Source organism: Indicator indicator, chromosome 2, assembly GCF_027791375.1.
Source record: "Indicator indicator isolate 239-I01 chromosome 2, UM_Iind_1.1, whole genome shotgun sequence".
Classification (NCBI taxonomy): domain Eukaryota; kingdom Metazoa; phylum Chordata; class Aves; order Piciformes; family Indicatoridae; genus Indicator; species Indicator indicator.
In genome coordinates this window covers 66,849,314-66,861,800 of record NC_072011.1, presented here as the reverse complement: position 1 = coordinate 66,861,800, position 12,487 = coordinate 66,849,314, and the positions used below count along the sequence as shown (strand labels likewise).

General features: G+C 55.3%; 1 protein-coding gene across 1 annotated transcript in view; it reads left to right on the top strand.

The window, feature by feature from the left end:
* Nucleotides 1–12,487, top strand: part of KHDRBS2 (KH RNA binding domain containing, signal transduction associated 2) — a 47,267-nt gene that overhangs the window by 32,807 nt on the left and 1,973 nt on the right. Inside the window, exons 7-8 of the mRNA XM_054397578.1 lie at nucleotides 1,649–1,731; nucleotides 10,383–10,441. Coding sequence (XP_054253553.1) covers nucleotides 1,649–1,731; nucleotides 10,383–10,441 — 142 coding nt within the window. The remainder of the gene's footprint in view (nucleotides 1–1,648; nucleotides 1,732–10,382; nucleotides 10,442–12,487) is intronic.

Here is a 12,487-nt window from a genome sequence, read left to right as displayed (position 1 = left end):
TGATGTCCTGCTAACCTGGAAAAGTCCTGCTTGGAGGCTGCTTTAGATCTAGTGGCTGGAACAGTGCTTGGGAGATACAGAGAGAGAGAAAATGAGAGAGAAATTCTTGACACTGAGGGTGAGGAGAGTCTGGAACAGGCTGCCCAGGGAGGCTGTGGATTCCTCCCTGGAGGTGTTCAAGGCCAGGCTGGATGAGGCCTTGAGCAACGTGGGCTGGTGGGAGGTGTCCCTGGCCATGGCAGGGGGTTGGGACTGGATGGTCCTTGGGGTCCCTTCCAAGCCAACCCATCCTGTGACTGTGACTCTTCGCCTCAAGCTGATTGCTCTGGACTCCTTTGCTCTGCACCTCCCCCTGCAGGAGCTGGCAGCCTCAGCACTGACAGCAGCATTGTCCTTTCCTGCTTTCCCACAGCCCAACCCATTGTGTTCTTGCTGTGAACATCCTGCTCCCTGAGCAGTCCAGAGCAGAGGACGTTTGATGGCTCTGAGCGTGGGCTGGGATGTTTGCAGAGGGCTTGGAGCACTCAGGAGGAGAGTCTTGGCTGGAGAGCTGGAGTTGTGCTGGGGAACAGCTCCCTGCTCACCAATGGTGCTGATTGATTGTGTTTGGAGCTGGAGCAGTGCAGGATGATGGCTCCCTGCTCACTGATGCTCCTGATTGTGTTTGCATTTATAATCCTTGTGTCTACTTCTGAGACCTGGGGAGGCCTTGAGTTCAATAAACCTTTCTTAGTGGTCTCTTGGGGATGCAATCAAAGTGAGGCTGAACTTGTGGGGCAGTAGACTCTCAGCCTTTGCTCCAGTCCTGTCCCTTTTTCCTTCTACCTCTTCTTTTCCCCTGTCTGGAACGTTCTGTGCCAGTGGTTAAGTCGTGCCTGTGTGCTCCTGGGCTGAGTGTGCCCAGAGCTGATTTCAGCTGTTCTGAGATGTTTCCCATCTTTGCTTTCTGATCAAGGCCTGGTGAGCAGCTAAGTGTGGTCAGTGTCAAACTGGTATTGTCATAGAGTCATGGAATGGTTTGGTTGGAAGAGACCTTAAAGCTCATCCAGTTTTAACCCCCCTGCCATGGGCAGGGACACCTCCCACCAGCCCAGGTTGCTTAAGGCCTCATCCAGCCTCCAGGGAGGAGCACCTGCAGGGAGGAGGCATCTACAGTCTCCCTGGGCAACCTGTTCCAGTGTCTCCCCACCCTCACTGTCAAGAATTTCTCCCTAAGCTTCAGTCCTAGTCTCTCCTCTCTCAGCTCAAAGCCATTGTCCCTCATCCTGTCACTCCCAGCCCTTGTCAAAAGTCCCTCCCTAGCTCTCCTGTAGACTCTTCAGGTACTGGAAGGCTGCTCTAAGGTCTCCCTGGAGCCTTCTCTTTTCCAGGCTGAACAGGGACTCTGGGCAGGCTGGGGAGGGACTGTTCATAAGGGCCTGTGAGGATAAGATGAGGGGGCAATGGTTTGGAACAGGCTGCCCAGGGAGGTGGTTGAGGCTCCATTCCTGGAGACATTCAAGATCAGCCTGGACACGTTCCTGGCTGGAGAGGTTCCTGCTGCCTGCAGGGTGTTGGATAAGATGCCCTTGGAGAGTCACTTCCAAGCTATGCTCTCTGGTTGTGTGTTGCTGCTGGAGCCTCCTGAGCTGTGCTGTTGTTTCCCCAGGGCTATGAGGATGGCTATGGGGGCGACTATGAGGACCCCAGCTATGAGGCATATGACAGCAGCTACGCCACCCCCGCACAGAGGTAAGCTCGGGGGCTGAGCCCCTCCCCTGCTTCCTTTGCTCCTCTCCCCTTTCTGTCTCTGTTTCCTGCTTTGTTCCCCACCTTCAGTGCCACATCTCACAAGCCTGGGTAAAGCTGTGCCAGCAGTGACAGTGGCAGTGAGGGCTGACAGGGAGCATGGCTCAGCTGAAGGCAAAGTGCCAGCCTGAGCTGAGAATGTGGCCACGTTTTGGGGGTTACAACTAAAACTGCAGCATTCTGTGTCTGGGGTCATTCTCAGCCTGTTTGTGCAGCTGGGGCTTGGTAGCCCTTGCCAGGGCAGAGCAGTCAGGGGCACCCCAGCCTTCTGGGGGTTACCATGGTCTGAGGCTGGAGCTGATGATCTCTGAGGGATCCTGCAGAGGGACTTCTCATGAGGGTGTCTGAGACAGACCAAGGGAAAATGGCTTGGAGCTGAGGCAGAGCAGAGTCAGACTGGAGCTGAGGAAGAAGTTCTTCAGTGCCAGGGTGGTGAGACTCTGGCACAAGCTGCCTAGGGAGGCTGTGGCTGCCTCCTGCCTGAGGGTGTTCAAGGCCAGGCTGGATGAGGCCTTGAGCAGCTGAGTCTAGCTGAGAGGTGTCCCTGGGCATGGTAGGGAGGTTGGAGAAGATGAGCTCTGAGCTCCCTTCCAGCCTGAGCCACTCTGTGATGATTCCATGAATCCTCTTCCAAAAAGCTGGAGTACACTTGCCAAGAAGAACATCTACCTAGGCCATGCAAGGTGGTTCGCTTGCTCTTTGGGTTTGGTTATCAACATCCTTCAGCTGCAGAAAGCAGTTTCTGAGTGGCTGCTTCAGTGGCCATGGTGGTGGTGTGCTGATGATCTGGGAGGGCTTCCCCAGCCCACACACTGCTGTGGTTCTGTGGAGCTTTGGTCTCATTGTCTATCTCCTCACTGCTTCTCGCAGAGGAAGGTGTCCCAGGGCATGGTCAGATGGATGGAACGGGTGTGCTGGGTGCCAGCTGAGCCAGGGGTGCCTGAGTGCAGAGCACACAGGAGGCTGTGCCTTGTTCCCCTGCTCACCCAAAGCACGGAGGGGAGATGGAGCTTGGGCAGCTCACCACCACCCTCTGACCTGACCCTTTGTCTTCCAGGCCTTTGCCCTGCTCCTGAGAGGCCTCTGCCCATAGATCCTTCTCAGGGCCCTTGGTCCTTCACTGCCCATGAGGTCTGCTTTACACATTGCTGCCTTGAGCAGCCTGGGCCAGTGGAGCTGTCCCTCTCCATGGCAGGGGCTTGGAGCTGGGTGATCTTGAAGGTGCCTTCCAACCCATTCTGTGATGTCATGAAGCTATAAACCAGGCTGTGTCAACAGCAGGAACAGGAGCAGGCCCCCAAAGCACACCCTGTGCTGCAAGGCTGGGCTATGCTTTAGCAGAAGGAGCACCAGAGATGCCAAGGTGCAGGAGCATCCAGCTGAAAGCAGAGATGAAGGCTCCACTCTGTGCACTGCTGACTGCAGATCCACACCAGAGGTCAGGAGCAGTGGTGCAGGCCAGCAGTACGCTTTGTGTAGGTCCTGTCACAAACGTCACCACTGCCAGCCTTCCAGAGAGCTGCTCTGTGCTCCATCAGAGCAGCCTGACTTTGGGGCTGCAAACAGGGGCATTGGGTCACTTGTGGAAGAACCATGGCAGAGCCTCAGGACCGGACTGGGATGAAGCCCTGAGGGAGTCTGCATGGCTGGATGAGCTGAGGCACCTCCAGAGCACTTTGAAGTGGACACAATCAGCAGCCTGAAGGAAGAGGACAGCAGGACCTCCACCATGGTAAGTGCCACCTCTGCCTTGGTGTTGTGGGGGAGACTTGTTTGAGCACCCAGCCAAGACTAGAGAGGAGGAAGAAATTCCTGACAGTGAGGGTGGGGAGACACTGGCACAGGCTGCCCAGGGAGGCTGTGGCTGCCTCCTCCCTGGAGGTGTTCAAGGCCAGGCTGAATGAGACCTTGAGCAACCTGGGCTGGCGGGAGGTGTCCCTGCCCGTGGCAGGGGGTTGGAACTGGATGACTCTGAAGGTCCCTTCCATTCTGTGGTTACTGAGGAAGGAGAGAGCCATGGGCCATGCAAGGGCAGTGTGTGCCACACGAGCTGTGCCTCGCTGCAGCTGCCAGCAGCTATTTCTAAAGCCACCTTCATTCCTCCTTATCTGCCTGTCCCATAACAACCACCCAGGAGACAGCATGGAAGCTCAGGACAAAGATTTAAAAGAGGAGCTTGGCTGCCCTTCCCAATCTGCCTGCCCACACACCCTAGGAGATGTTAGGGAGCTGTTGAGCTTCTCCACTTCTGCCTGGACACTTGGGAGTCAGGCAGAGGAGAGTCAGGCAGAGGAAACTCAAACCCTTGCTGTCAGTTGGATTTACCTCCTGACCCTCTAGTCTGACAGCTCTGGTTAAAAATAGAAACCCAATCCATGCTGCTCAGAGTACAGAGCCCTTACTGAGCAGGAGCATCCCTGCTGTTCCACATCTGGCACTGGCCAGGAGAAGAGTTCTCCTGGTGCCCCCAGGCAGCAGCAGCACCTCTCAGTTAATGACCAAGTTTTACACTCCCCTTACACTTGGTCCTCAAAACCTTGTCAGAAGGATATTCACAGAGTGACAGATTGCGCTGGGTTGGTTGGAAGGGAGCTTCCAAGGGCATCTTGTCCAGCCCCCAGAAGGCAGCAGGGACAGCTCCAGCCAGAGCAGGCTGCCCAGGGACACATCAAGGCTGATCTTGAATGTCTCCAGGGATGGAGCCTCAAGCACCTCCCTGGGCAGCCTCTTCCAGTGTCTCCCCACCCTCACTGTGCAGAGCTTCCTTCTGGTGTCCAACCTAAACCTGCCCTGCTCTAGTACCAAGCCCTTGCCCCTCATCCTATCCTCACAGCCCCTTTTGAACAGTCCCTCCCCAGCCTGCCTGCAGCTCCTCTGCAGGCATGGAAGTATTTTGGTTGTTTAACAGAATTCTGGCATCAACCAAAGTGCCTCTGAGTGCTTGGGTGGTTGGCTGGACCCAGCCCTCACCCTTGGGCATTCTCTCAAGTGCTGCTGAGGTGCAGAGCAGCCCTGTGCAGGCCTGTGAGGACAGGCGTGGTCCTCTCTAAAGGGTTGCTATGAGCAGTTAGAGCACCTTGCTGTCCTCAATGACTTCATACCTTCAAACCATGTTGGAACAGAACTGGATGATCTTGGAGGTCCCTTCCAACCCAAAGCATGTGGTGCCAACCATTCTTCCTGTCCATGCCCACTCAGGTATTGATCTGAAGGAATAAAGAGGATTTTTACAGGCCAGAAGCAGGTTCCTTCAGCTGCAGCGTGGTGGAAGTCCCAAATCACAGCTCAGCTGGGGCACAGGAGGTGTAGGAGGGCTCTGTGAACTTGCAAAGCACAACACACATTGGGTTTGTATCCTTAGGGGGAGCTTGGGAGTCTGTGGAGCCACTACCACTGTCCAGACCCATGGGCTATGAGAATGCCTGACCACCAGGAGAGGAGGACCTCCAAGATCTGCCCCCTGCTTGTCACACACAGCAGAGGATGAGTGTGCCACTCGCAGAGTGGGGCCCAGCTACTCAGCCAGACCACCAGAGCCAGGCTGTGGAAGTGGAGCAGCTGCTGAAGACCTCAACAGCCAGCAGAGCACCTGTGCTTATCTCCACTGGCCTTGGTGCCCATGCCAGCCCCAGCAGCCTCCTTGCAAAGCTGCTGTGACTCAAGCCAAAAGGGACACTGAAGAAACCCCAGAGTGACTGGCAGGTGACAGCATTACTTACACTGTGTCTTCAACCAAGGCCAGAAGAGCACCCAGCCAAGACTGGAGAGGAGGAGGAAACTCCTGACAGTGAGGGTGGGGAGACACTGGCACAGGCTGCTCAGGGAGGCTGTGGCTGCCTCCTCCCTGGAGGTGTTCAAGGCCAGGCTGAATGAGACCTTGAGCAACCTGGGCTGGCGGGAGGTGTCCCTGGCCATGGCAGGGGGTTGGCACTGGATGATCTTGGAGAGTTCCTTCCAGCCCAACCCATTCCATGATTCCCTGATCTTTCAGGCCCCTCCCAACCCAAGCCATTCCCTGAACTCCAGGAGCCTACTCAGCCTTCAGACTGACTCTGTGACAAGTGACTGCCTTGGAAATTGGCTTTCCTGGCTCTCTGGTACTTGTTGAGCTTCTGCTCTCCACTCCTGTTTGCAGCTGCTTTTGCTGCTGGAACAGCAGAGGATTTAGGGCTCACTGGTTCTGAGCTGATAGCAGGAGCAGAGCAGGAGCCAAGCCCAGCCTGTGTCCCTCCCATGGCTTACAGAGCATCTGAGCCGTGCTGCTAAGTGATTTTCCATGAGAGCCAAGTGTGGCTGCTCCAGCTGAGTCACCAGGAATTGCTTCCATCAGCTGTGGCATTCACCCTGCTCACCCCTGGCTGACGTGCAGATAGCCAGGACCTGTGTGCTCAGCTCCTCACAAACAGGGCTGCAAGTGAAACAGATCTCAGACTGCTGCACCTGGACAGGCAGCTGGAGTCCTCCCTGGAGGTTTTCCAGGCCAGACTGGATGAGGCCTCGAGCAACCTGAGCTAGTGGGAGGTGTCCCTGCCCATGGCAGAGGGTTGGAGCTGCACGATCTTCAGGCTCCCTTCCAACCCAACCCACTTTGTGTCTTGCTGTGCTCAGAAGCAAACAGTACCACAGCTCAGCATGTTCCCTTTTGTGCAGGATGAGTCCAGTAGGGACTGAAATCAACAATCAGATCCCTCTGACCCACCAGTCCCACAGAAACTGACTGCTGGCTTTGGGAATGGATCCTGCAGATTGCTGCTGGAGAGAGCTCCATGGGCAAAGGGAGCAGCTTTGGGAGCAGCTTTGTCCTTTGCCTACAAATCCTGGCTGGAGAGGACTGTGGGTGATCATCAGTGCTCACTGTGTGAAATCTCTGGGGGCATGAGCAGAGGTTTGCTGACTTCTCTCCCCATATCTAAACCACAGAATCACAGAATGTTAGGGGCTGAAAGGGACCTCTGGAGCTCACCCATTCCAAGCCCCTGCCAGAGTAGGGGCACCCAGGGCAGGGCACACAGGAGCAGAGCTAGGTGGAGCTGGAAAGTCTCCAGACAAGGAGACTCCACAGCCTCTCTGGGCAGCCTGCTCCAGGGCTCAGCACCCTCACAGTGACAAAGTTTCTCCTTCTGTTCCCATGGCACCTCTTCTGCTCCAGCTTGCAGCCCTTGCCCCCTTGTCCTGTCCTTGGACATCCCTGAACAGAGCCTGGCCCCTTCTTGATTCTGAAGTTCTGGATCATTATTCTTTGTGGATGGGAAAAGCAGGTTGGAATGGAGCTATGGAGAATGAGTGAGGTAATCATAGAACTGTTTGGGTTGGAAAAGCCCTCTGAGATCATCCAGTCCAGCCAGCAACCCAACCCCACCATGGCCACCAAACCATGGCCCCAACTGCCATGGCCACACCTTTCTGCACCACCTCCAGGGATGAGGACTCCACCACCTCCCTGGGCAGCCCCTGCCAGTCCCTGACGACTCTTGCACCAAAGAAATCTTTCCTCATTTCCAGCCTCACCCTGCCCTGGCACAGTTCCAGGCCGTCTTCACAGAACACTTTGCCTGGACAGATTCAGGTGCCCGCAGTGCTTGAAGCAAATGAAGCTTCTCTTGGTCCTTCCAGCTTTGGCTTTGGTGAGCCCCTGGGTGTGTGCTGCACAGCTAAAAGCACAAACAAAGTGCATCTCTCAGCAAGGCAAAGCAAGAACAGAAAGGGAGAAAGGAAGAACAAATCCACCCAGAGGACCTGAGGGAACCAGAAGATCTTCCATCTTACAGCCTTCTGCTACCTGGTATCCCAGAAGCTGCCAGAGCAGTCAGGGAACCAGCTGGGAATGTTGCTACCTGTGTGCAGGCAGGGGCTGGCCAGGGGCCAGCACAGTCTGGCAGTACTGTGATTTGCTGTCCTGACACCACAGGCCTCAGGGCAGCACCACCAGCCTGCCCCAGCAGTGTTGTCTGCCCAGGAGCCAGGGCCTGTGGCTTCAGCCTTCACCCCTCTGCCCATGGCCCTCTGCGTAACCCCCCTGCAGCACCGTTCTGTATCGCCTAGGATCAGGAGCTGGGAGGGCTCCGTGGGTGCTGACAAGCGAACTGAAGCTCAGTCCTGCTCAGCTGCTGTCAGCCTGAAGAAGTCCCAGCTCATGAGAGGTTAAAAACCTTCAGAGCTGCTGCTTAGAGAGGGAGCCTCTGAATTTGAGCCTTTCCATGGCACAGCAGCAGCAGGTGAGTCAGGCTGGAGGGCATCTGGGGGGCCCTGAGCTCCCAAACGAGGAAACGTCTTTGTGTTTGTTCTCTTTGGAATTGACCTGGCTTTGTCTGCATGAGGAGAAGATACCACAGGTGCAGGGAAGCTTTGGTCCTCTGTAAGAGCAGCAGGGTAGGATCATGCAGATCAACAGGAGGTTCTGGCCCACACAACAGGCCAGGAGTGAGTACAGGATCACACCTTGCATGGAATCACAGAGTGGCTTGGAAGGGACCTCAAAAATCATCCAGCTCCAGCCCCTGCCATGAGCAGGGACACCTCCCACCAGCCAAGGTTGCTCAAGGCCTCATCCAACCTGGCTTTGAACACCTCCAGGGAGGGGGGAAAAAGTGTCACACGGATAGAGAGGTGACATCAGAGCTGACTGAGATACAAAAGTCATTAAGCGACTTGTAGGAGCCATGGTCCTGTGCACACAAATTCTCCTAGGAGTGATTTGTGGAGAAAGGCTGCTGAAGAGGTCTGGAGAGGGTTACTGATAAGTCTGTAGGTGGTTCCAAAGCCTGTCCTGGCCCATCAAGATCTGTCTCAGAAGCCTGCTGGTGCTGAAGAGACAGAGCTGAGCTGCTGCTCAGGAGTTAATGATCTCTGCTCTTCAGGATGCTTTGCTGCTGCCTCCAGGTGGGTCCTGGTGCTCCAGGAAACGCTTGGAAGTAATGAATGCTAACGACAGCTAATGGCCTTGTCTGCAATTAGCACTGCAGGACAGAGCCTTCTCCAGCTCCTCATCACCTCTCTGCCCAGGGACAGGCTGAGAACCCCTCAGTGAGATCAGCAACGTTTATTTATGCAGGATGCTTGGCTGATGGCTTCCTTCCAGGGCTGGCCACCATGCAAAGGAACTTCAGCTCTCTCTAATTGACGAGAAGACCTCTTGCAGGGGCAGCCAGATGCCAGCAGCACTGCTTATGCTCAGCACTGGTGGTTCCCTTTGCTACAGGAGAGAGGAAAGGTTTGCAGTCAGTGCAAGCAGGGGTTAGGAGGAGGATTCGGGGAGGTTGCTCTTGGGTAAGCAGCGTGGCTCAGAGAGGCCTTACCTCAGGAGCTTCAACTAGGGCAGGGGCAGAGCCCTGCCCCTGGGCAGGAACAACCTCTGCACCTGCACAGGCTGGAATACTGTGTCCAGTTCTGGAGGCCCCAGTTCAAGAGGGACAGGGAATTGCTGGAGAGGGTCTAGCAAAGGGCTACAAGGATGCTGAAGGGCCTTGGAACATCTCTGTGAGGAGCAAAGGCTGAGAGCGTGGAGAAGAGCAGCTCCAGAGGGGATTTGATCAATGTCTGTAAATCTATGAGGGGTGGGGGGCAAGAAGGGGCCAGGCTCTGTTCAGGAGTGTCCTGTGCTAGGACAAGGGATAGTGGACACCAGCTGGAACCCAGGAGGTTCCACCTCAGCATGAGCAGAAAGTTCTTGGGTGTGAGGGTGCTGAGCCCTGGAGCAGGCTGCCTAGATAGGTTGTGGAGTCTTCTGCTCTGGAGCCTTTCCAGCCCCACCTGGCTGTGTTCCTGTGCTCAGTCAGGTATTTCATGGTAAGAATTCAGGTTTTGCTCTGGACAGTTTCTTCCCTGAGCTGGCAAAGGATTTGAACCCCCTTTTGTCTGGAAGCTGTGATCAGTGTGTGTGTGTGAGGGAGGTCAGCTGTGTGCCCTGAGCTGTGTCGTCAGAGCTGTGTTGAGTGCTGTGCTCCCACACCCAGTGTGCAACAGTTTGTTTCCTCTTGCTTTTTTGCTGTGTAAGACCTTCCATGTGTGGCCAAGAGCTACAGAAGGAGGAAAAGTGTGGAGAAACTTTTGTCTCTACACATGGTGGGGAAATCCTGTCCTGTGCAGGAGCAGGGCTGGAAGCCTGGGGTTTGGTGGAGAGCAGTGGGTTTGGGTTCCAGCACAGCCAGCTCTGGGGACAATGAAACTATGCCAGGTGTGATGCCACAGGGTGCACAGAGTTCCAGCTCAGGGACCACAGCTCTGGGCACTCTTAGCAACAGTCACCCACAATGGAAGGGTCTCCTTTTAGCCCTGATTTGCACAAAGAGGATTTCTGGTTGTTTGTCACCTTCAGGACCACCCTGGGTGTGTGCTCAGCAGAGCAGAGCTGTGATGCCCATGAGCTGCTGCTGTCACGGATCCATTTCCCTGCATGCTGCTTAGTTCTTGCCATGCCTAAAGCCATCCTGTGGAACTGCTAACGTTTGCCATTTGCTGTGACCTGGCTCTGCTGTGACCTGGCTGTGCTGCTGGCAGTGAGCTGGCTCTGTGTCACCTGGCAGTGAGATGGCAGTGATATGGCCCTGGCAGTGAGCTGGCGCTGGCAATGACGTGGCTCTCTGGATCTCTTACAGTGTGCCTGACTATTATGACTACGGCCCCAGGGTCAGCGAGGAGGCCTACGGCAGCTACGGTAAGGTCTGCTCCATCCCCAGCCCAGGGCAAGGGCAAAGCAAAGCTGCCAATGGCAGCTCAGGCATTGCTTCCCCTGATGGGTTCCTGGTGAATGGCCTTGGTTGGAAGGGACCTGAAAGACCATCCAGTTCCAGCCCCCTGCCATGGGCAGGGACACCTCCCACGAGTCCAGGCTGCTGGATGATCTTGAAGGTTCCTTCCAACACAACCCATTCTGTGACTCTGTGACTGTTCCACTGCTTTTTTGTTATCTCATTTATTTGCTGGTTCTGTTTGTCCTGCAGAGTTTGCTCTGTGTTTAGAGACTTTAAATCACAGTGCCAGTTTGTGCTGAATAAAGGTAACGATGGAACCTGGCCAGGAAAGAGCATGGAGCGTTCAGCCTTATACAGTGCTGGTCCAAAGGGTTACTGGAGAGACCTTGCCTGAGCAGGCAGAAATGCTCAGGCTTCGTTGCCAGCTCCTCAGGCATTGAGGGTTGGAGCAGGTCCAGAGAGGGACTACGGAAGTGGGGAAGGGTCTGGAGAACGGAGTTGGGGAGGAGCAGCTGAGGGAGCTGGGGGTGTTTAGTGTGGGGAAGAGGAGGCTGAAGGACGTCTCCTTGCCCTCTACAGCTCCCTGAGAGGAGGCTGCAAGGAGCTGGGGGTTGGGCTCTGCTCCCTAGTCTGAGGTGATAGAAGGAGAGGAAATGTCCTGGAATTGTGCCGGGGGAGGGTTAGATTGGAGAGAAGGAAAACTTTCCTTGCTGCAATAGTGGTCAGGGACTGGCAGAGGCTTCCCAGGGAGGTGGTGGAGTCCTCATCCCTGGAGGTGTTCCAGAAAGGTGTGGCCATGGCACCTGGGGCCATGGTTTGGTGGCCATGGTGCGGTTGGGTGGATGGTTGGACTGGAAGCTCTCTGAGGGCTTTTCCCACCCAAGAGTTGTGTGATTCTGTGATCAGCAGTTCAAGGTTAACAGTCTCTATTCCTACACACTTTATTTGTCTTCTTACCCCCCTGCAGGGCTTTCCTGTCTCCTGTACAGGAGGTATTTTCATCAGATACTGTCCCCAGCACCTTTGTGTCACTGAGGAGAAACTGAGCTCTGAGTTCTCGTAGCTCACACTGGCAGCTGAGTGACACAGCCTGACCTGGAGGTTAAATTCTCTGCAGGATCTGTGCCTCTCTGCATTGGTCAGAGAACCAAAGAATAGTTGAGGTTAGAAGGGACCTCTGGAGGTCGTCTTGTCCAGATCTGCTGCTCAAGCAGAGTCCCCCAGAGCTGGTTTTCCCAGACCACATTCAAGTGGCTTTTGAATCTGTCCAGGGTGGGAGACTCCACAGCCTCCCTGGGCAACCTGTGCCAGTGCCTGGTTACCCTCACAGTGGAAAAGTGTTTCCTGATGCTCAGAGGAACATTTGAATGTGTGCCCATCGTCTCTAGCAGCACTGGGAAGAGACTGGTTCTGTCTTTACACCCTCCCTTCAGGTGTTTGTATGTGGTGGGCTTGGTAGAGCAGGGTTGATGGTTGGACTCCATGATCTTGAAAGTAATTTCCAACCTAAATGATTCTATGATTCTGTAGACTTCTCCAATGGGTTGGGTTGGAAGAGACCTTAAAGATCATCCAGTGCCAACCCTGTGCCATGGGCAGGGACACCGCCCACCAGCCCGGGTTGCTCAAGGCCTCATCCAGCCTGGCCTTGAACACCTCCAGGGAGGGGGCATCCACAGCCTCCCTAGGCAACCATGTGGGTTTGTGGGGAGAACTCCTGCCCTGGACAATGCTGGACCTTACTGATTAGCTGATGTAGGGCAGAGCTTCCATTGTTCTGTGCTTCTCATGGCAGGAGAATTCTGGAGGCTTGCAGAGAGGCAGCACAAAGTTTTCCCCAGAGGTTCCCTGCAGTTTCCAGTGTGCTCATCTGGAAGGCAAAGGGCTGCCTTCTGCTGGGCTTCTTCCTGCTCAGCTCATCCCTGGCACTTCCCTGCTGGTGCTCAGGCTCTTCACCAGCTCTCAGAGCACCCTGGGGAGCAGGAATTCCTGGCTCAGGCTAGCAGCCA